The sequence below is a fragment of the Polyodon spathula genome, chromosome 19 (genome assembly GCF_017654505.1).
Source record: "Polyodon spathula isolate WHYD16114869_AA chromosome 19, ASM1765450v1, whole genome shotgun sequence".
NCBI lineage: Eukaryota > Metazoa > Chordata > Actinopteri > Acipenseriformes > Polyodontidae > Polyodon > Polyodon spathula.
Window position 1 is genome coordinate 24,644,030 of NC_054552.1, and position 24,088 is coordinate 24,668,117.

Here is a 24,088-nt window from a genome sequence, read left to right on the forward strand (position 1 = left end):
AATAATATTTACTCTGAATACATTCCACTGCACCGTGATACTAGGCAGGGCTGTCCCTTTCCCCACTGCTTTTTGCTTTAGCCATAGAACTCCTCTCTATTTCTCTCTGTTGCAATCAGACTATTCCAGTGTGACACATCGGGGGTTGGAACACAGAGTGTCTCTATACGCAGGAGACCTTTTACTTTACTGATCCCAGTACTTAACTAGCTTTAATTATGGATACTCTGACTATGTTTGATAATATCTCTGGCTACAAGATTAACCTTCAGAAAAGTGAATTCTTCCCAAGTACTCGTCTGCAAAACAGCTTTCACTTGACACATTCCCATTCAGATTGGTTACCTGTACTTTTACATATTTAGGGATCTACGTTACACAAACATATAAAGACTTCTTTAAATATAATTTGACTGCTTTGCTTGAACGTGTTAAACAAGACCTTTCTCATTGGACAATATTCCTTAATTGGCCACATAAATTCTATAAAGATTAATATATTACCTAAATTCTTATATTTATTTCAGTGTATTCCTATTTGTATTCCAAATTCTTTCTTTGAAACACTCGATCAGATTATATCGTAAAATCTGTAAAATATTTCTTCAGAGACTAAAACGTTTGAAGAGGACTTGCTATATCCAATTTCCAGGTTTATTATTGGTCAGCCAATATTCATAAATTTGCCTACCTGGTTCGAACCCTCTCAAGAGACTTCTGTCTACCTGTTTCCCCTGTGTTCCCCACTCTCTTGTCATAATTCAAACCCCCTTTTTCAACAGTCCCTTCGAATTTGGTCTCAATTTAGAAATCATTTTGATGTGCAACATGTCTCAATATTTATGCCCATACATTCAAATCATATGTTTGCACCTTCACTGATTGACTCTGCATTTTCTTTTTGGAACAAAAACAGCTTAAGGACGTTTAAAGATCTTTATGTTGCTGATTCATTTGTTTAGTTTGAATATATTTCTAAGAAATACAATTTACCGCAGTCACATTTTTTCAGATATTTTTGTAAAAAGTAAATTCACTCAATTTCCCTCTTTACCAACTGGATCACCTGATAGTTCTCTGTTGAATTTGAACCCAGTGTGCAATGGATTAATATCACAGATTTGCAGTACCATCTCCTCTCTGCATTGCCTGTCACTATCTCATATAAAAACATTATGGGAACAGGACTAAATTTAGAACTTTCTGATGTTTGGGGCTCTATCCTCTACAGAGTACACTCCTCTTCTATTTGTGCAGTTTAAAGTTTTACATTGCATTCATTTATGCAAAGTCAAATTGGTGAAAATATATCTTGAACTAGACCCAACATGCAACAGATGTAAGCAAGCTCCTGCAAATCTTTTTCACATAAGAACATAAGAACATAAGAACATGTACTGGTCACGTCCTCATTTGGCTTAATTTTGGACTTTGGTATGTGAAACATTTTCCCAGCTTAATCAAATGCCCATCGAACCTAACCCACTTACAGCCCTCGTTGGTGCGATCCCAGAGGATGTTAATGTATAGCAACCTGACAGACGCTCTGGCCTTTGCCTCCCTGTTGGGAAGATGGTGTGTCCTATTTAATTGGAAGATGGCTGCTCCACTGTCTCACATGCAATGGATAAAAGAGGTCATGGATTTCCTGAAGCTGGGGAAAATATGCCATCCATGGATGTACTCAAAAGTTTTATACAGTATGGCAGACCTTAATGTTTTTACTTTGACATGCTGTCCCTCGCCTCAACCATTTATTATTATTATTTCTGTTCTCTGTTTCTGTCTTTAGTTCTCCTTTCCACTTCGATTTGTTTAGTCTTATATTGCTGTGCTTTTTAAAAAAAGTATTGTAAAAAAGGAGTTCTCATTAGGGCAGAGTGGCAAAATAAAAAGGCCTCTTCAACCTCAGTTTGAAGAGGCCTCTTCAACCCACTGTTTAGGCTTGTGACACAAATACAATGAATCTTGGTTGTAAAGCTCCCTCCCGACCTGTAAGCGCCTATAAAAACTATAAAAAAAACATTGTTAATGTTTGCCTAGACACTGAATCTAAACCAATTAATATTATTAAAATGTACGCAAAGAGAAAGTGCAGCATCCTCCTACTTTGCACATTGTAAAGACAGGTTTGGTAAATAAGTCTAATCTTGGGTGTCTTGCTATCACAAGTGGGATAGATCTCACAAAGTTCCTCTTCATTTCCCAGGAATTGATGACTCAACTTTTTTGGTTAAAATAGTATTTATCTCAGAATTAAATTGTGACACACTTTTTGTAGCAGCAGGCCTGCTAAAAACAGATAAGCTAAGTGTACTTCTCTTTTCCCCTTTTCTTGTCACATTCTAGAAATGTGTTTGAAGTTTAAAGTATTGGCACCACCTGTTTTAACTAAAATAATTTACCTGCAATCTTTACAGTACTCTAGCATGAATGAGTGTTCAAGAAACTTCAAAAACATAGCATTGCTAAATATAATACACCACATTTCTAATTTTGCTCATTTTACTCTGCCAGGGCACTGTATATATTATAAGTGATTATTTTTACATTACAGATGGTCTCTCGCATAATTGGCCTATAAAAGTTATAACAAAACATTGTTAATGTTTGCCTAGACACTGAATGTAAACCAATTAATATTATTAAATGTACGCAAAGAGAAAGTGCAGCATCCTCATACTTTGCACATAGGGCATGTTTTTGTTTTTGTCAGTCGTACAGCACAGGTGTCGACATAACTTCAGATCTACCGACGTGTGCTAGAAGACAAACATAGTACACAGAAATTTGCCTATACAATATATGGCATCTTATAATAATAATAATAATCTTTATTTTTATACAGCGCTTTTCATAGAGGACTACCATCACAAAGCGCTTTACAAGATACGAGACTAGGGTGTGTGAACTATGCATCAGCTGCAGAATCACTTACAACAACGTCTCACCTGAAAGACGGAGCACAAGGAGGTTAAGTGACTTGCTCAAGGTCACACAATGAGTCAGTGGTGGAGGTGGGATTTTAACCATATTATACCAAACTATATTATGACTCAAATGCTATGCCTGAGTATATTACATCCTCTTCAATAGCACTTTTATTGCGTTTGGCTTCATTATAATTATGCCATATAAACTCGCAGGGAAAACATTGTGCCAAGACAAAGCAATACAGACATCAGTCTTGCATTTGTGCTGCTCCACCTGAGTTTAGTAAATCAGTTCCTATTCTGCCTCTGTACAGCATTTACAACAGGCTTTTATTATTATTATTATTATTATTATTATTATTATTATTATTATTATTATTATTATTATTATATACAGCTACATTGCAGTTGGTTGAATGTACAATATGTATATCTTTTTCATGATTGTCTGAGGTAGAAAGATGCTGTAACATTTGCTTTTGCTTGAAATGTCTTCTAAACACCAGAAGTCACTCGCGCATTTCCTCCAAAATAAGTGTTTTTCTGACAAATACTTGACGCTCTTTCAGCATGTTGTCTTTCTTCAGCAATGATTTGATGTTGTGAGCACCAAACAAACCAAAAGAACACAAATAACAGCACAGCCATAGCACATAAAGTATTCCCATGTTGGGCATGATGGAAAAAGTAATCAGCAAGAGAGCCCAGTGCGTTTGGAAAGTGCAATGTGAAATCAGTAGAACTCTAATCTGGATGAAGCTGCAAGTGAACCAAAGAAACTAATTTGAATGCACTTTAAAAGTAACTCAAGTTCGCTTGAATGTTTCTGGTGTGAAACTAACTGAAGCAAAAGTGAATAAAATTAGTTTGGGGCCTTTCATACCTCGTTCGTTTGGAGAGGATAATTCGCACTAGAGTTCAGTTAACACCTAACTTTGGTTCGTTTGTGCAGGTGTGAAACATTTGTTTCGCTTCAGAGTGTGCACCAAAAAAAGAGGACTAGGATTCACCTGAAAGGGTGATCTCGGCTCGATTAAGGGGGAACTGTAATGCGCTTCTCCCCAAAGTCGGCCAGTGTGAAAGCAATCACGTTCAAATTCACAATGCAACAGAAACTGAACCGAGTGTGTTTGAAGTTTAAAGTATTGGCACCACCTGTTTTAACTAAAATAATTTACCTGCAATCTTTACAGTACTCACTAGCATGAATGACTGTTCAAGAAACTTCAAAAACATAGCATTGCTAAATAAGTAATACACCATATTTCTAAGTTTGCTCATTTTATTCTGCCAGGGCACTGTATATATTATAAGTGATTATTTTTACATTACAGATGGTCTCTCGCATAATTGGTCTTTCAGCCTTGACACACTTTTTCTGCGTCTGTGTCATTACAATACAATCATGTTGAGATGAGAAAGGCTGAAAACAAGGATTGATAAGGACTGCTTACAGCTCACCGATTTCGGGGATAATGTCACTGGCAACAGCTGACATACTACTAATATTGCAACCATTCACGGGCGGAACGCTGCATGTTTAGTAATGAACATCCGTCTGGGCATTAACAGGAAGTATCATTTTGGTCACATGCACAAATCCAGACAATCGGGTTCACTTGAAAAATTGCAATGTGAAAACAAATGCATTCTGGTGCGATTACAGTCGAGAAGGTGAATTTGAACTCTCTTGGAGGAAAAATGCAGTTTGAGATCTGGTGTGAAACCAATCAAAGCAAAATTGTAACATTTTAGTTAATTTGAAAGTGAATTCTAAATCAGATCTTCATAAATGAACTAGTTATGAAAGGGCCCTTTGTTTGCAAGTGAACCACGATTAGAATCACTTATAAGTGAACTAGGTGTGAAATGGCCCTAAGGCTGCACTAGAGCATATTTATTTTTCTTGCAGGCTGATACAACATTTGTGCTGCAAAATAATCATAGACATCGGTGACGACACTGATGCGATATCATAAACGACACTGTTTAGTAAAAGACAATCCTATTTATTTTTCATCACTCTAGTGTTGCAGTTTTGTTTTCTGGGTTGTAAAGATTATTATCGAATGTCTTAGTTCTTGTATTATTTTTGTTGCATTTGTTGCAGATTATGACCCAGATGTGAATTAACCTGCTTTGCTTAACTCTCAACAGGTTTGTTCCTTGTTTTGTAACATTAACTTGGATTCTTCTCCTTTAACTCTTTCAATAAGGACCTCAAAGATGAGTCTCGCTAATACTGAAAAAGTTAATGTGACTTGGTATAGACCTATTATTACTTTGGATATGAATTTAGTGCTACTAAACTGAAGGATAAAGTGTTTTCAGTGGAAACGTGTGAAGGACAGGGTTTTCTCAAAGAAGGAAAAAAAACGTTTCTACTGAGAAACTGCTGTCCTTCACACTTTTAATATATGCCCTGTGTCATTCTGTGCATCTGAAACCACGGGTTTTCCAAGAACCCCTCATCCCATCCAATGTCTTCAAGCAATGTCAGCAACACTGCTTAAAATAGATGAGTCTGCTTCCTCATTTTTAAACACAGACAAAACGTAAAACCAATGTCCTGCAGCATTTGTTGATGTATAGTTCACCTGCTAGTTTCTGTTCTCGCTTTGGATAAAAGTGTCTGCTAAATGACTAATTCATAATAATCAAAACGTATGTCTAGTCACTGAAATTATGGCTGCTGTGCCCTTTCAACGATCATGTCTTTTTGTAATAATTTATGTTAGCTAGTGTTAACGTTTAGACATTTTGTTCTTTTAAGGTTGCTAAAAGAATAATAAACATCAAAAATGGTAAAAACTACTAAATGTATTTTTTGATATATATTTATTTATTTTTTAATTATAGATTTTGATCCGAATTTATTGGATACTAATGACGACCCAACTGCTTCTTTAATTGAGGAGATCTTGGAAGCCCAATACAACCCATCCCAATTAGCAACTGCTACCGAGGAGACTTTAAACAATCTAGGTTAGGATCTGATCCACTTAGACATTCTTATACAATAGGTCTCAATAGATAGCTGATTGTGTTTGATTAGGTAATTGTTATATCTTCTTTTTTAAAAGGTTTGAATGTCCCGGATCAAAATACTGAATACCTGATGACCCCTGAAGAAGCAGATGACTACACAAAGGAACTTCAACATTATGTCTCCCTCCATAACTTACATTTCTCAATTAAAGAGTAAGCCCTCTATTCCTAATATACAAACAGTTAAGGCTCAAGTCCATCAGCCCCAAGAAGGTTGTACATGTAAGTTTACTTTTATTTTTGTAATTATTTTTAAAAACTTATAAATGTAAAAGTTATAACTTTTATATACACTTCTTTTATAGATGATCGAGACATCAATGTAAATAGACTCTGCAATCCTACTGTACTGCTTCACCATACCAGAAACCTGCGCTTTTGGTAGGTTCTTACACACACACACACACACACATTTATGGATGTTTTTAAATAAATGTCTTTGGGCATAAACTGTTGTTTTTTAAGCAGCGTCTTTTGGAAGCAGCATCCCCCACTTCTGCTGAGAGGGTTGTGAACAACAAGAGGGTCATTCTCAGGAAGTCCTAAAGTATTGGCTGCTGGGACAGCATATCATGAACAGGGTTTGTCAATGCTTTACACGTATCTGACATCATGCCCTCTGGGACCTCAAGATTACAAACAACATGATTTAAATCATTTAACAGGTTATTTAGAGCATCCAAATTTTCACCATCGTTTAGAGACAGAGGTGCGGTTGTGAAGGGTTGACGCAATGGTACTGGAGTTGTCAGAGTCTTTATGGGAGATCTCTGGGGATTTACCAGAAACAAGCAGGCTAGTATTAGAAGGAATCTTTTTGAGATTATTTAACCATGTACATCAATTTCACTATGCCTTTTCTTGCAGGTATGCTTTTTTGAGTTTGTTCTATGTTACACCAACCTGCTGTGACAATACTTTAAGAAGGGTTAAGCGATAGATAGACTGGTTAGGAATCGTTTGAGTGGATACTGTAGACGTCTGGGGGGGTACTAATTTCCTCGGGATACTTTAAATATCTCTTGACATCAGACTTCCTGGGAATGACCCCCTTGTTGTTCACAACCCTCAGCAGAAGTGGGGGATGCCGCTTCCAAAAGACGCTGTTTCTTCCTTGGGACTATAAAATAATAAATCAATTAAAAAACAACAGTTTATGCCCAAAGACATTTATTTAAAAACATCCATACATGTATGTGGGGGGGTGGTATAAGAACCTACCAAAAGCACAGGTTTTTGGTATGGTGAAGCAGCCTTCAGGAGTGTAGAATGCAGTAGGATTGTAGAGTCTATTTACATTGATGTGTCGATCATCTATAAAAGAAGCGTATATAAAAGTTATAACTTTTACGTTCATAAGTTTTTAAAAATAATTACAAAAATAAAAGTAAACTTACATGTACAACCTTCTTTGGGCTGATGGACTTCAGCCTTAACTGTTTGTATATTAGGAATAGAGGGCTTATTGTTTAATTGAGAAATGTAAGTTTCGGAGGGAGACATAACGTTGAAGTTCCTTTGTGTAGTCATCTGCTTCTTCAGGGTTTATCAGGTATTCAGTATTTTGATCCGGGACATTCAAACCTCTTAAAGAGAAGATATGACAATTACCTAATCAAACACAATCAGCCATCTATTGAGACCTATTGTATAAGAATGTCTAAGCGGATCAGATCCTAACCTAGATTGTTTAAAGTCTCCTCAGTAGCCGTTGCTAATTGGGATGGGTTGTATTGGGCTTCCAAGATCTCCTCAATTAAAGAAGCAGTTGGGTCGTCATTAGTATCCGTAAATTCGGATCATAATCTATAATTAAAAAATAAATAAATATAAATAAAAATACATTTAGTACTTTTTACCATTTTTTATGTTTATTATTCTTTTAATAACCTTAAAAGAACAAAATATCTAAACGTTAACACTAGCTAACATAAATAATTACAAAAAGGCATGATACATACCTGTGTAAATAGTCAAAGGCATGACTTGTAGCGGGGGCACTGAATGGGTCAATTAAAACATCCTTTGGGTCATTTGGCCTGGGGTCTAAAGTGTTGGCAGATTCTATTAAATAAAACAGCAAAAACATAATTTCGGTCATTTGGACGGATCGCTAAAGCAATCACAGATTCTATTAAATAAAACAGCCTAAAAAATAAATAAATAAAACAGAACATAAACAAAACAGCACGTAAATAGATACAAATAATAAATAATACAAAACAACTCCCAATGTTATATCTGAGCAGCGTAAACAGACCCTTTTTATAAACAAAAACAGTTAAACAGCCAATATTTCAAAGACATCCAAAATAAAATCATGCATCGGGTATTTTCTATTAAGTACCAACAAAACCCGTTCTATAAATTAATTATTACTTCAAAATGGCTGTTGAAATTTCCAAAACCCGTTCTATAAATTAAGCATCCTTAAAATACAACACATTTCAAACAAAGTCCATAAGTCAGAAACAGCCATACCGCTATTGCCAGAAAAACTTCATTAGTTTTTCAAAATAGCGTTCTTAAAAACGTACTGTTTAGACATATTTAATGCGCTGCTTATAAAGGTTGTGTTCAGGGTTGGGCAGCAAGACCCACCTACAGCGTGGTTGGGACAATAAAATAATAATAATAATAAAAAAAAACCTTTGATCAGAGTTACAGACGAAAATTTAATCACGTCTGGGTAAATAACACCTCCTACAAAGAATATATTTTCAACAATGGGATGTCAACACTTGCATGACTACAGTCTACACGACCCGCCGGCACCCTGCTTGGCACATACCTATTCAATAAACATCAAAACGTCGTTTTAAGTTCGAGTGTTTTTTAAAATAGATATTAAGTTATTATTTAAAAAAATTATTTTAATATTATTATTTTTTACGGTAAAAATCCTGCATGGTTTTAAGGACGTCAAAAAATTGCTGGTCAGATAAGGAAGTTTAGTCGTTGGGAGTAAAATTCTAGCTCACACAAAAATTTTTATCTAGATTTCATTCATAGGTATGTAAATATTATTATTATGAATAATAATAATAATAATAATAATAATAATAATACATCTTTTTAATGGTGCCTAACACCCCGTAGTTTTAAGAATGAATTCGTAAACTAAAGCAGTATCCTTGTAGGTTATTCAAAGGGAAACTTCCCATCTTTTTAACACAGGGGCAGATCTGTTATAAATAGCTTAATATTTCCGCCTTTTCAAACTTGTCACAACATGTGTGCAGCTAGAGTCCACACGACCCTCCGGCTTCCTGTGGCTTTCCACCAGCGGATGGTGGATAGAAAGAGGGGAGCCAATTTTAGATACGTCAAAGCTATCAAAGGCCAAAAAAAGCAACCCTTTTCATTATGGAAATGTCATTGAACTGCAAAGACATTTCTCAAGCCTCTAAATAAACACATTTATTGAAAACAGTAAGACTACTTTAAACACCCATATTTACAAACCGCTCTAGATTCTTTAAGGATCAATTGTATGCTATTTTATTTAATACTTCTTTTTAATGTATTTTATTATTATTTAACAGGTTTGTAACAAATATTTAAACCTTTTATTTTCATAGTGGTTAATTTTCCAAGACAGACCCTAAAAAACCCTCACTGTCTTCAATAAAATGAATATGTAGATGAGAATATGGTGTTTTTGTTTTATATATATCTGAAGAGACGTTTTTGTTTCATTTAGACACAAAATATAAAGAGTATTTTTCCCAGTTATAGGGGGCCTAGATCAGGGAAGTGTGTGTGTGTTTAACAAATTAGTTATCATTTGTATAATTATAAATCCTGTTTTTTATGTTTTGTTATATGTTTTTAGGAACTGACCATAAAGTTCTCTCTCTCTCTCTCTCTCTCTCTCTCTCTCTCTCTCTCTCTCTCTCTCTCTCTCTTGGTTCCTGAGATTTTTTTGTTTTGTTTTTTCACTGTAAATGTTTTAAGGGAACCATGACCGGGTTAACAAAGTAACACAAATACTACCCCATACATCTTAAAAAACAAAGTAAACCAATCCATAATAAAATGTATATTAACAAATCGCCCTCACACAAAATCACTCCTATATAAAAAATAGTCGTATTATAATCAACAGAGGGCCCGCATAGCCTAACAAAATGGCAGACATAACGTCACTCATAAAACACGTCACCAGATACGGGAGGGATAAAAGGACGTCACTGGATATGGGAGGGATAAAAGCACGTCACTGGATATGGGGGGGGATAAAAGCATGTCACTGGATATGGGGGGGGATAAAAGCATTTCACCGGATATGGGGAGGATAAAAGCACATGGGAGGGATAAAAGCACGTCACCGGATATGGGAGGGGCGTAGAGGTCATAAATCAACTTATGGGTCATAAATCAATTAAAAAAGGGGTTATAAAATACATTGATACATGGTGTCGTACCTTTACTACTAACAGTGTCTGCAACTCCTCCTATTTTTGTGTCATCTGCAAATTTAACAAGTTTGCTTACTATACCAGAATCGAAATCATTAATGTAGATTAGGAATAGCAGAGGACCTAATCTTGATCCCTGTGGTACTCCAATGGTTACCTCACTCCATTTTGAGGTTTCTCCTCCGTACTTTCTGTTTTCTACATGTTAACCACTCCCTAATCCATGTACATGCATTTCCTTTAATCCCTAATGCGTTCAGTTTGATAATTAATCTTTTATGCAGGACTTTATAAAAAGCTTTCTGGAAATCTAAATAAACCATGTCATATTCTGTGCATTTATCCATTGTCGATGTTGCATCCTCAAAAAAATCAAGCAGGTTAGTTAGACATGATCTCCCTTTCCTAAAACCATGCTGACTGTCTTCCGGGATACCATTACCATATAGGTAATTTTCCATTTTGGATCTTATTATTGTTTCCATAAGTTTACATATAATAGAAGTCAGGCTTATTGGTCTGTAGTTCTCTGGTTCGGTTTTGTTTCCCTTTTTGTGGATCGGTATTACGTTTGCAATTCTCCAGTCTGTCGGTGCAACCTCTGTGTCAAGAGACTGTTGCATGATCTTGGTTAGTGGTTTGTAAATAATTTCTTTCATTTCTTTGAGTACTATTGGGAGGATTTGTTTATTTTAAGAGCTCCTAGTCCCTTTAACACTTCTGCCTCGGTTATGCTAAAGTTATTTAAAACTGGAGCACGGGGCAAGGGACCGCACCTGACAGTGCCGGACTGGTTCGCTGGGTTGATGGAGGTGGGCACCTCACCTCCTCCTCTCTGGGCTCTGGGAGCGACGGCTCCTCCTCTCTGGGCTCTGGGAGCGACGGCTCCTCCTCTCTGGGCTCTGGGAGCGGCGGCTCCTCCTCTCTGGGCTCTGGGAGCGACGGCTCCTCCTCTCTGGGCTCTGGGAGCGGCGGGGCCTGTTCCCACTTTTGGAGCAGCAGCTCCAACTCCGTCGGCTCCCGCTCCGGTAGCCCTAGCACTTGCCTCCACTTCTTATCCTGCTCTTTTTGAGCAGAGGTATTTTGGATGATTCTCATGAATAATTCCTCTATGCTCTCATTTCTTTTTGGGTCGTAGGGGCACCCACGCACACTGCCACCATATGTAAAAGATTGCACCACTTTAACGGTTCATTGTCCCTTTAAGACCAGACCCAACACAGAAAATGGAGTTTTTTAGCGCTTGCGCACTTTTAATAAACACAAATGAAATTAAACAAACAGAAATGAAACACCTAGCTCTCTTTGGAGCTCTAACTAAACATCACCAGGAATCTAACTAATACTCAGGATGGCTAAGCCATTTACCTGACAAACACCAAAACACAAATGGGCTTCTCTCAACACTCTCTTCAATACAACTGGAGGGAGGGAGGGAGGGAGGGGGGGGTGGAGAGAGAGAGAGAGAGAGAGAGACAGACAGACAGACAGACAGACAGACAGACAGACAGACTCTTCACTCAGCCGCCCCTAGCAGTCTGGCTGCCTCTCTTAAATACCCTGCACCTGGCTCTAATTTGCAATTACCACCAGGTGCAGGGAATTAACTAAACAATAAAAACAATTAACAATTACAAAAACCCTTAGCCCAATCACCCAACAGTGCATTCTCACAAGGTTTTAGCAGGGAGGAATTTTAACCCCCTCCCTGCTATCTTACTAATATATATATATATATATATATATATATATATATATATATATATATATATATATATATATATATATATATATATATATACAGTGGCTTGCAAAAGTATTCAGACCCCTGACCAATTCTCTCATATTACTGAATTACAAATGGTACATTGAAATTTTGTTCTGTTCAATATTTTATATTAAAACACTGAAACTCAAAATCAATTATTGTAAGGTGACATTGGTTTTATGTTGGGAAATATTTTTAAGAAAAATAAAAAAACTGAAATATCTTGCTTGCATAAGTATTCAACCCCCACACATTAATATTTGGTAGAGCCACCTTTCGCTGCAATAACAGCTTTAAGTCTTTTGGGGTAAGTATGTACCAGCTTTGCACACAGTGTCGGAGTGATTTTGGCCCATTCTTCTTGGCAGATTTGCTCCAGGTTGTTCAGGTTGGTTGAACGACGCTTGTGGACCGCAATTTTCAAATAGTCCCACAGATTCTCAATGGGATTGAGATCAGGACTTTGACTGGGCCACTGTAGGACATTCACCTTTTTGTTCTTGAGCCACTCCGATGTTGCTTTGGCCTTGTGCTTGGGATCATTGTCCTGCTGAAAGGTGAATTTCCTCCCAAGCTTCAGTTTTTGAGCGGACTGAAGCAGATTCTCTTGCAGTATTTTCCTGTATTTTGCTCCATCCATTCTTCCTTCAATTGTAACAAGATGCCCAGTCCCTGCTGATGAGAAGCATCCCTACAGCATGATGCTGCCACCACCATACTTCACTGTAGGGATGGTGTGTCTTGAGGCATGGGCAGTGTTAGGTTTGCGCCACACATAGCGCTTTGAGTTTTGGCCAAAAAGCTCTATCTTGGTCTCATCTGACCACAAAACCTTTTCCCACATCGCAGCTGGGTCACTCTCATGCTTTGTGGCAAACTCCAGACGTGCTTTCAGATGGTACTTTTTGAGTAATGGCTTCTTTCTTGCCACCCTCCCGTACAGGCCAGTGTTATGCAGAGCTCTTGATATGGTTGACTGGTGCACCATTACTCCACTCCCAGCCACTGAACTCTGTATCTCCTTCAAAGTGATTGTTGGCCTCTCTGTGGCTTCTCTCACAAGTCTCCTTCTTGTTTGAGCGCTGAGTTTTGAGGGACGGCCTTTTCTTGGCAGTGCCTGGTTGGTGTGATGCAGCTTCCACTTCTTGATTATTGATCCAACTGTGCTCACTGGGATATCCAAACACTTGGATATTATTTTGTACCCTTTCCCTAATCTGTGCATTTGTATTACTTTATCTCTAACTTCTGTAGAATGCTCTTTGGTCTTCATTTTTCTTTAGATTCACAGCCTTACCAATTATTACTTCAAGTTACAAAAAAATGTAAGTGGGTCATTAAAATAATAAGTAAACAGGACTCGATTTGCGGCTCAGAAGGGACAGGGAAAGAGGAGAGGCTAGAGTTAAGAACATAAGAAAGTTTACAAACGAGAGGAGGCCATTCGGCCCATCTTGCTCGTTTGGTTGTTAGTAGCTTATTGATCTCAAAATCTCATCAAGCAGCTTCTTGAAGGATCCCAGGGTGTCAGCTTCAACAGCATTACTGGGGAGTTGATTCCAGACCCTCACAATTCTCTATGTAAAAAAGTGCCTCCTATTTTCTGTTCTGAATGCCCCTTTGTCTAATCTCCATTTGTGACCCCTGGTCCTTGTTTCTTTTTTCAGGCTGAAAAAGTCCCTTGGGTCGACACTGTCAATACCTTTTAGAATTTTGAATGCTTGAATTAGGTCGCCACGTAGTCTTCTTTGTTCAAGACTGAACAGATTCAATTCTTTTAGCCTGTCTGCATATGACATGCCTTTTAAACCCAGAATAATTCTGGTCGCTCTTCTTTGCTCTCTTTCTAGAGCAGCAATATCTTTTTTATAGCGAGGTGACCAGAACTGCACACAATATTCAAGATGAGGTCTTACTAGTGCATTGTACAGTTTTAACATTACTTCCCTTGATTTAAATTCAACACTTTTCACAATGTCTCCGAGCATCTTGTTAGCCTTTTTTATAGCTTCCCCACATTGTCTAGATGAAGACATTTCTGAGTCAACAAAAACGCCTAGCTCTTTTTCATAGATTCCTTCTCCAATTTCAGTATCTCCCATATGATATTTATAATGTACATTTTTATTTCCTGCGTGCAGTACCTTACACTTTTCTCTATTAAATGTCATTTGGCATGTGTCTGCCCAGTTCTGAATCTTGTCTAGATCATTTTGAATGACCTTTGCTGCTGCAACAGTGTTTGCCACTCCTCCTACTTTTGTGTCGTCTGCAAATTTAACAAGTTTGCTTACTATACCAGAATCTAAATCATTAATGTAGATTAGGAATAGCAGAGGACCTAATACTGATCCCTGTGGTACACCGCTGGTTACCACACTCCATTCTGAGGTTTTTCCTCTAATCAGTACTTTCTGTTTTCTACATGTTAACCACTCCCTAATCCATGTACATGTGTTTCCTTGAATCCCAACTGCGTTCAATTTGAGAATTAATCTTTTGTGCGGGACTTTGTCAAAAGCTTTCTGGAAATCTAAATAAACCATGTCATATGCTTTGCAATTATCCATTATCGATGTTGCATCCTCAAAAAAATCAAGCAAGTTAGTTAGACACGATCTCCCTTTCCTAAAACCATGTTGACTGTCTCCCAGGACCAGACCAATTATGGAAGACTGCTGTTAAACCAATTTAAATAAAATAAAAACTAAAAATGCTATGTAAAATTGTTTCAAAATTCAGACCAGTAAGTGGCAAAACAAGTCCAAAAACAGGGTATGCTTTTGAAAACAAAACAAGCGTTCTAATTTAAAACAAAATCAGAAAGCAATTTGCAACGAACGTGGTGCATTTCTTCCAACAAATGCAGAAGTGTAGAGAGAAAACAGATGGGGCATTTTGCATAAAAACTATTTAAAATTTACAAATACAGGTATCTTTTAAAAAAAATCTTGTAGCGTGCAGAACTATGTGAATATTAAATAACACATTAAATATGTATGTTTTTTTTATTATTTTTATTTATTTAACTTGAATAGTTATAGTTTAACATTTGAACTGGGCATTTAAAATGCTATGTGTGTTTTGTGCAGTATCGAGTCCAGCCAGAATAAGCACATTGTTTTGACGTGAATATTTCCAAAAAATACATTTGATTAAAGTAGAAAAGTGACATTTATATCATGCAGTCAAAAATGACTTTTAGCAAAATGCTTACATGTTAGTGTTTAGTGCAGTCGTCTGTTCATGTTAATCAGCTGCCAGACAGCTTGTTAATGGACACTTGCCATATTATGAACACACTCAGTAGGTCTGGAGTAGGGAATCCAATTTCAGACACTTCCCAGTCCAGGAGTTAGGGATTTATTATTATTATTATTTTATTTTATTTTTTTAAATCCGCGATACCATTTTTGTAATAATAATAATAATACCATGCTTTTTGCTTTTATTAGCCTAATAATTAGAGGCATACATGTGTAAGCTAATGCAATTACATTCTTCAATGAATTAGTCTAAAAACACATAAAGCAATACAAGTAAAGATAACAGTTGTGTACTCTCCACAGTGCAGTGATTTCACTCTCTAAGTAGGGTGGCACAGCTGCCTGCTAAACTCAATAATACTGTTATTTAAAAACACAAACTTAGATAAAACACACTAAACTGATTAAACTAAACTACAAACACTGAATATTTAAACTCCAGAAAGCAGGCTTGTCTAGTAAATGCTATACATTTTTAAAAGAAGCAACATCATACAGATTTTTTTTTTCTTTTTAGCCTACAGACTGCAGACCCACCGGCATGCTATTTTAAATATGTAATTTATCCATGTGTGCGCTCAGCACTCACTCACTGTCAGCAGCTGCTTGGATGTTTATAGTTAACCTCACCCAACAGAAAGGAATACACCAATACGGCTGTGGTTTTATTTTAAAGGAGATTAAACATTGGTAATTCAATTGCTAAATTGCAAAATACTCAAATGTATTATTAAATAAAGAAATAAGTAAATACAAATCCGTTGTCCACCATTACAGGATTTTTCTCGCCTACCCCTGGAGGAGCGCAGAAGGACCCCCAGGGGTATGCGTACCCCAGTTTGAAAACCGCTGGATTATGGTATTTGGTATTATTGTGTTTTATGGTGATGTGGCAGAGCAAAGCTCTGCCCTTTAAATTGGCAGAGATGGGGTTAACTTCCCCTACCTGCCTGGGTTTATTATGTTCAGGTGGCTGGGGTTGATTAGTTGATTAGGTTGATTAACGATCAATCAGCTCCCAGCCACCTGATATAAAAGGAGGCCTCTGCTTCTCATTTGGGGAGAGGGAGCTGAGGAAGCAGGTTGGTTTTTTTTGGGGTTATTTAGAAAGTTTGAATCCAGTGAAGGCATCGCCCAGCCTGGAAACTGTTATTTTTGTAAGTTTTGCTTTTTATCTTTTTTGTGTTTAAATTGCTTTGTTTTGGCCCTTGTGCCCTTTCATTTTGTGTTTATTTATAATAAAATAGTTATTTTTTTGAACTGCAGTCTGTCTCTGGGCCTCTATCCACTCGCCAGCCTGCCACAGGTGAGAATAGAAAACCTGAAGTGGCCTATTAACCCTTTAAATCATAATCAAGGAAACCATGGTGTGACAGGGTAGCCGAGTGGTGACGTCAGGCCAGAATGCAGGAAGAAAAACCAACACATCAGCAATACTGCAGGGCAAAAGATGCTGCGGCGTCGTTTATTTTTCAAAACAAAAAGAACATATTCTTAACAAAAAACACTGCTCACAGTGCAAAAAATAAAAAGGTAAACAAAAACAGTGAGTGGGAGAAGTACAGACGTGGAAAAGTACAGAGCAGTTTAGAAGCAGTAAGGAGAAATTGCATCTTGAATTGCTTCAATCAGAAAACAGAGGACATTGGGGAAACACGGCTGCAGCTCAAAGTCAAACAGCCGCGTGTGTTTTTCTGATAACAAACAAGCTGAAAATCGGAGCAGCTGATTCAAATTCAGCGCCGTTCTGAGACACGGGCGAGGGGAGGCGCCAACAGCACAGCAGAACAACGCAGTAAACGAGGCAGTCTTCCCAGCGACAGCGAGTGAGAGAAGTACAGGCATGGAAAAATACAGAGCAGTTTAGAAGCAGTTTGAAAGCAGGTTGACAGTTGCAGAAGAAACTAAACTTAAAAAAAAAAACCCTCAACATGGTCTTCAAGCCAGTAATCTGTGACACCTGCTTGATGTGGGAAATCCGAGAAAACCCAGCGGAGCTAAACCAAGTGTGCGTAAAGTGCCGCGCGATCCAGGATTTGCATAAACTAGTAAGTATGCTAGAAATGGAGCTGGAAGAAGTAAGACAGCAACAGGATCTTGAGGAACTGGCACACCCACAATTCATGGAAGTCTGCATCACCCCTAACAGACTGAAAGCCACCAGGGAGATAGAAGGTCAGAACAGCTGGGTTCAGGTAGGCAGAAGAAGGGAAAAAAAGAAACTTCGTCAAACACAACCACCAGAAATCAAAACAACCAAAAAATTTGAGTCACTTAAGAATTTTGATGAGCAGAACCAACAACAAGAATGAAAGGAACAACATCCAGGACCCCATTGACAGTGGTGACCAGAAAGCAAAAAGAAGGGAGGTCATGATTGTTGGGGATCCATATTGAGAAACACAGCAAGTTCAATTCGCAGTTTGGACCCCCTTACTACAACAGTGTGCTGCCTTCCGGGAGCCTCGGTCAAGCACATCACTGAGAACGTGAACAGGTTCCTAGAACGAACAGGAGACGACCCGATAGTAGTCGTCCACATCGGTACAAACAACATTGGAAGAGACAGACCAAAATCCCTGCAAAACAAATTCAGAGAGCTAGGAAGGAAACTAAAAGAGAAAACCAAAACTGTGGTATTTTCTGGTATACTACTGGCACCTTGGCTGAAGATGTGGTGCACACAGGAAGGCTTCACCTATCTTGATCATTGGACCACATTCTACAACGAGGACTATCTGTATAGACAGGACAGGCTGCACTTAAATAACAAGGGAACCAGTCTACTTGGAGAAAAGATCCTCGAGCAGGTTCAGGAGCATTTAAACTAGAAAGGAAGGGGGGAGAAATCAACAAAAAAACAGAAGGGAGACCACATCAAAACCAGAACAACAACTCAGGTAAGACAACCATTAAATGTATTTATCTAAATGCTAGAAGTATCAGAAACAAAATTCTAGAACTTGAAGCTACTGCACTAACAGGCAACTATGATGTGTGTGATAGGTGTTACAGAAACTTGGTTGTCTGAGAGTGATGGGGACGAATATAATATTTGTGGGTATACACTGTATAGTAAAGACAGGCAGGACAGAAGAGGAGGAGGGGTAGCGCTATACATAAGAAACAGTCTTGTACACAGAACTGCAAACACAAGTCAAAAAGGAAGTTAGAAAGGCCAAGAGAGAAATAGAAATAAACATTGCTAAGGGAGCTAAAACCAATTCCAAAATGTTTTTCCAATATTACAGCAGCAAGCGAACATTCAAAGAGGAGATTAAATGTTTAAGAGATACAAATGGCAAAATCATAGATGAAGAAAAAAAAATAGCAAATATATTAAATGATTACTTTTCACAAGTTTTTACAAAGGAAGATACTGACATGCCCCACATGTCATCCAGTTCCTATCCAGTTTTAAATAACTTTAGCATAACTGAGGCAGAAGTGTTAAAGGGACTAGGAGCTCTTAAAATAAACAAATCCCCTGGGCCGGATGAGATCCTCCCAGTAGTACTCAAAGAAATGAAAGAAGTAATTTACAAACCGCTAACCAAGATCTTGCAGCAGTCTCTTGACACAGGGGTGGTACCGACAGACTGGAAAATTGCAAACGTAATACTGATCCACAAAAAGGGAAACAAAACTGAACCAGGTAACTACAGACCAGTAAGCCTGACTTCTATTATATGCAAACTTATGGAAACTATAATAAGATCCAAAATGGAAAATTACCTATATGGTAACAGGGTCCTGGGAGACAGTAAACATGGTTTTAGGAAAGGGAGATCGTGTCTAACTAACTTGCTTGATTTTTTTGAGGATGCAACATCGATAATGGATAATTGCAAAGCATATGACATGGTTTATTTAGATTTCCAGAAAGCTTTTGACAAAGTCCCGCACAAAAGATTAATTCTCAAACTGAACGCAGTTGGGATTCAAGGAAACACATGTACATGGATTAGGGAGTGGTTAACATGTAGAAAACAGAAAGTACTGATTAGAGGAGAAACCTCAGAATGGAGTGTGGTAACCAGCGGTGTACCACAGGGATCAGTATTAGGTCCTCTGCTATTCCTAATCTACATTAATGATTTAGATTCTGGTATAGTAAGCAAACTTGTTAAATTTGCAGACGACACAAAAGTAGGAGGAGTGGCAAACACTGTTGCAGCAGCAAAGGTCATTCAAAATGATCTAGACAAGATTCAGAACTGGGCAGACACATGGCAAAAGACATTTAATAGAGAAAAGTGTAAGGTACTGCATGCAGGAAATAAAAATGTACATTATAACTATCATATGGGAGATACTGAAATTGGAGAAGGAATCTATGAAAAAGACCTAGGAGTTTTTGTTGACTCAGAAATGTCTTCATCTAGACAATGTGGGGAAGCTATAAAAAAGCCTAACAAGATGCTCGAATACATTGTGAAAAGTGTTGAATTTAAATCAAGGGAAGTAATGTTAAAACTGTACAATGCACTAGTAAGACCTCATCTTGAATATTGTGTGCAGTTCTGGTCACCTCGCTATAAAAAAGATATTGCTGCTCTAGAAAGAGTGCAAAGAAGAGCGACCAGAATTATTCCGGGTTTAAAAGGCATGTCATATGCAGACAGGCTAAAAGAATTGAATCTGTTCAGTCTTGAACAAAGAAGACTACGTGGCGACCTAATTCAAGCATTCAAAATTCTAAAAGGTATTGACAATGTCGACCCAAGGGACTTTTTCGACCTGAAAAAAGAAACAAGTACCAGGGGTCACAAATGGAGATTAGACAAAGGGGCATTCAGAACAGAAAATAGGAGGCACTTTTTTACACAGAGAATTGTGAGGGTCTGGAATCAACTCCCCAGTAATGTTGTTGAAGCTGACACCCTGGGATCCTTCAAGAAGCTGCTTGATGAAATTTTGGGATCAATAAGCTACTAACAACCAAACGAGCAAGATGGGCCGAATGGCCTCCTCTCGTTTGTAAACTTTCTTATGTTCTTATGTTCCTACAAAAACTGACTACAGGTCAGGCCAGGCAATTGCCTTCACTGTTCCTATAGGAAATTTCAACAAAACCTTTCTCCTCTCGCTCTTCTGTACTCTCCTCTGTACATCCACTTCTTGCAGCCAAAGCTGCAGGTCTTTTATATCCATAGCTGTAGTCTGCACAGGTAGATTTGTTATGCGTAACTGCCAGCTAATTCAATAATCATTACTAGCTGACAGTCACACATTCACACAAGGTATTTTAAAGTGGATGGGGCTTCCCATCCACACTGCCAAATAATACATAATAATAATAATAATAATGCAAAACAAATACAAAACAATAAATTGCACAGGGGCGGAGGGGTACCCCGTGGTAAAATAAACAAATACATGTACAGGGCTCCTCGCCCTGTTACACATGGTAATAGATTAACACAATATATGTCAATGTTGAAGATAATACCAGAATAAAATCATCAGAAAATGTTCTCTGTCTTCTCAAGAAGCACCATCTATGGAAATGGACACTGAATACACCAGCCTGCAAAAACCACCAGAGAACATCTACGCAACAGCAAATCTGCCCAAGGATGGGGGAAAGGAGGAGCCACCAAGTGACACATCAGCAGGTAATCTTTTAATGCAATAGAGAGCTGTAACAAGAACAATCACAAGACACTCAAAAGCAGTGGTGATGCTAGCTAATTGGAGAACACCCTCTTACCCCTCAATCCTACTGTCAAACAATGCTGTTTATAAATTGAATCACTAATAGTTTTATGAGAAGACATTATATTTGATTGTGAATACTTCTAAAAATTAAGCAGTCAACCTTATTTGCTCATGTGAACTCATAAACACCCCTTTTTTTCATAAATAAACTTGTCCTTAGAGAGTGCTAAAAATGAGATTTCTGCCTACTGTCATCTTAGCTTGGGAGAGCAGTTCTTCTTAATCAGCGCAGGTATACCTGACAGAGTGCCTTGCAGGTGCAATTTCTAAATGCTGTCTCATTCTGTTATTAAATCATTTGTGTTTCAGGATCACTTTCATCGAAAAATATACAGATTTTTAAATGATGCAATACTAAAAAAATCTAAGTTCTAGTTGAAAAAAATCCCTCTGCAGCCCTAATCGATTGCTTAGTCTGCTTATGCCTAACGTGACATTTTTAAGTTTTTGCAATTGGAAGCTTAAAAGTACATTTAGTTTGTGTGGCAAGGTGGTGAATGGATACAGGTGAGTGTAGTGCAGTGCAAGTACAAATCACATAGATAATTATGAACAGGGTGTTTATTGAAATGATTACAATGTCCAGAGCCTTATGGCAAACACCTGTAAATAATAAATTTTGAAAGGGAATACAGCGGCATGTATCACTTCAGTTTGTAAAATCCCATGGGTTTGACCCGCAACCAAAAGTCAAGTCTTTACCACCCACACAAAACAATAAGCTACTAACAACCAAACGAGCAAGATGGGCCGAATGGCCTCCTCTCGTTTGTAAACTTTCTTATGTTCTTATGTTCCTACAAAAACTGACTACAGGTCAGGCCAGGCAATTGCCTTCACTGTTCCTATAGGAAATTTCAACAAAACCTTTCTCCTCTCGCTCTTCTGTACTCTCCTCTGTACATCCACTTCTTGCAGCCAAAGCTGCAGGTCTTTTATATCCATAGCTGTAGTCTGCACAGGTAGATTTGTTATGCGTAACTGCCAGCTAATTCAATAATCATTACTAGCTGACAGTCACACATTCACACAAGGTATTTTAAAGTGGATGGGGCTTCCCATCCACACTGCCAAATAATATACAATAATAATAATATAATAATAAACACAAATACAAAACAATAAATTGCACAGGGGCGGAGGGGTACCCCGTGGTAAAATAAACAAATACATGTACAGGGCTCCTCGCCCTGTTACACATGGTAATAGATTAACACAATATATGTCAATGTTGAAGATAATACCAGAATAAAATCATCAGAAAATGTTCTCTGTCTTCTCAAGAAGCACCATCTATGGAAATGGACACTGAATACACCAGCCTGCAAAAACCACCAGAGAACATCTACGCAACAGCAAATCTGCCCAAGGATGGGGGAAAGGAGGAGCCACCAAGTGACATATCAGCAGGTAATCTTTTAATGCAATAGAGAGCTGTAACAAGAACAATCACAAGACACTCAAAAGCAGTGGTGATGCTAGCTAATTGGAGAACACCCTCTTACCCCTCAATCCTACTGTCAAACAATGCTGTTTATAAATTGAATCACTAATAGTTTTATGAGAAGACATTATATTTGATTGTGAATACTTCTAAAAATTAAGCAGTCAACCTTATTTGCTCATGTGAACTCATAAACACCCCTTTTTTTCATAAATAAACTTGTCCTTAGAGAGTGCTAAAAATGAGATTTCTGCCTACTGTCATCTTAGCTTGGGAGAGCAGTTCTTCTTAATCAGCGCAGGTATACCTGACAGAGTGCCTTGCAGGTGCAATTTCTAAATGCTGTCTCATTCTGTTATTAAATCATTTGTGTTTCAGGATCACTTTCATCGAAAAATATACAGATTTTTAAATGATGCAATACTAAAAAAATCTAAGTTCTAGTTGAAAAAAATCCCTCTGCAGCCCTAATCGTCTGCTTATGCCTAACGTGACATTTTTAAGTTTTTGCAATTGGAAGCTTAAAAGTACATTTAGTTTGTGTGGCAAGGTGGTGAGTGGATACAGGTGAGTGTAGTGCAGTGCAGGTACAAATCACATAGATAAATATGAACAGGGTGTTTATTGAAATGATAACAATGTCCAGAGCCTTATGGCAAACACCTGTAAATAATAAATTATGAAAGGGCATACAGCGGCCTGTATCACTTCAGTTTGTAAAAATCCCATGGGTTTGACCCGCAACCAAAAGTCAAGTCTTTACCACCCACACAAAACACAGACACAGTTCCTACTGTGCATGAATTAAGTGCTTGTGGTGTAAAGACAGGTCCTAGCGAAAAGTGAAGTGCTGGTGTCCGGGTTTGATGCTGGCCTGCGGCTGCAGCTCTCGATCGTGTTAGTAATCTTGACAGACAATACAGACAAACAGCATTACAAGACAGACTTAACAAACACTCACGTTTCTTTTACTGTTGCAGGGTCTCCTTTTAGGTTGTATTCTAACCATTTACAAAGGAACAGATTACTTTGCTACGGCACTATTTTATACCCTTGCTCATGACCCCTTGGTTAACGAGCGTTCCTCCGCGGATATCACGCCGTTTCCTGTCCGGGTCATTCAGTTTGGGTACCATAGCTCTGCCCCTTTTCTAGCCGGTCGACTTCCACCTGCCCGCGGGAATAAGGGTACTCTGTTCCCTTTATCAAGCGCCCTCTCAGCGTCATTCGATCTCTCAGTCGGTAATTTATTCATACTTTTTGATAGGAGAAAAACAGCTGTTAATTTACAAAACTAAACTCCTGTACATCCTTGCTGTGCCTTGCAAAAGATGGCAGATATGTATTTCCTTGAAAATCAGTAGAAGGCAAGTTTGTACCTAACTGTGTATTTGTTACAATCCTTATCCAAGTCAGATCATTTGAAAAAAGCAAAATGAGATTGTGGGTTTATTTTTGAAGTCTGTCATGCTTATTTTTGTTTACAA

The 24,088-nt window shown here is 37.9% G+C and overlaps 1 protein-coding gene across 7 annotated transcripts in view; it reads left to right on the forward strand.

The window, feature by feature from the left end:
• The window catches only part of LOC121294424 (C-type lectin domain family 7 member A-like), a 50,133-nt gene that overhangs the window by 10,304 nt on the left and 15,741 nt on the right, over window positions 1-24,088 (forward strand). For 2 of the 7 annotated variants that reach the window (XM_041218099.1, XM_041218100.1), the window contains exons 2-3: window positions 20,929-21,054; window positions 22,442-22,567. In XM_041218099.1, coding sequence (XP_041074033.1) covers window positions 20,929-21,054; window positions 22,442-22,567 — 252 coding nt within the window. The remainder of the gene's footprint in view (window positions 1-20,928; window positions 21,055-22,441; window positions 22,568-24,088) is intronic. The other 5 variants (XM_041218102.1, XM_041218101.1, XM_041218104.1 and 2 more) reach the window with 5 other exon arrangements.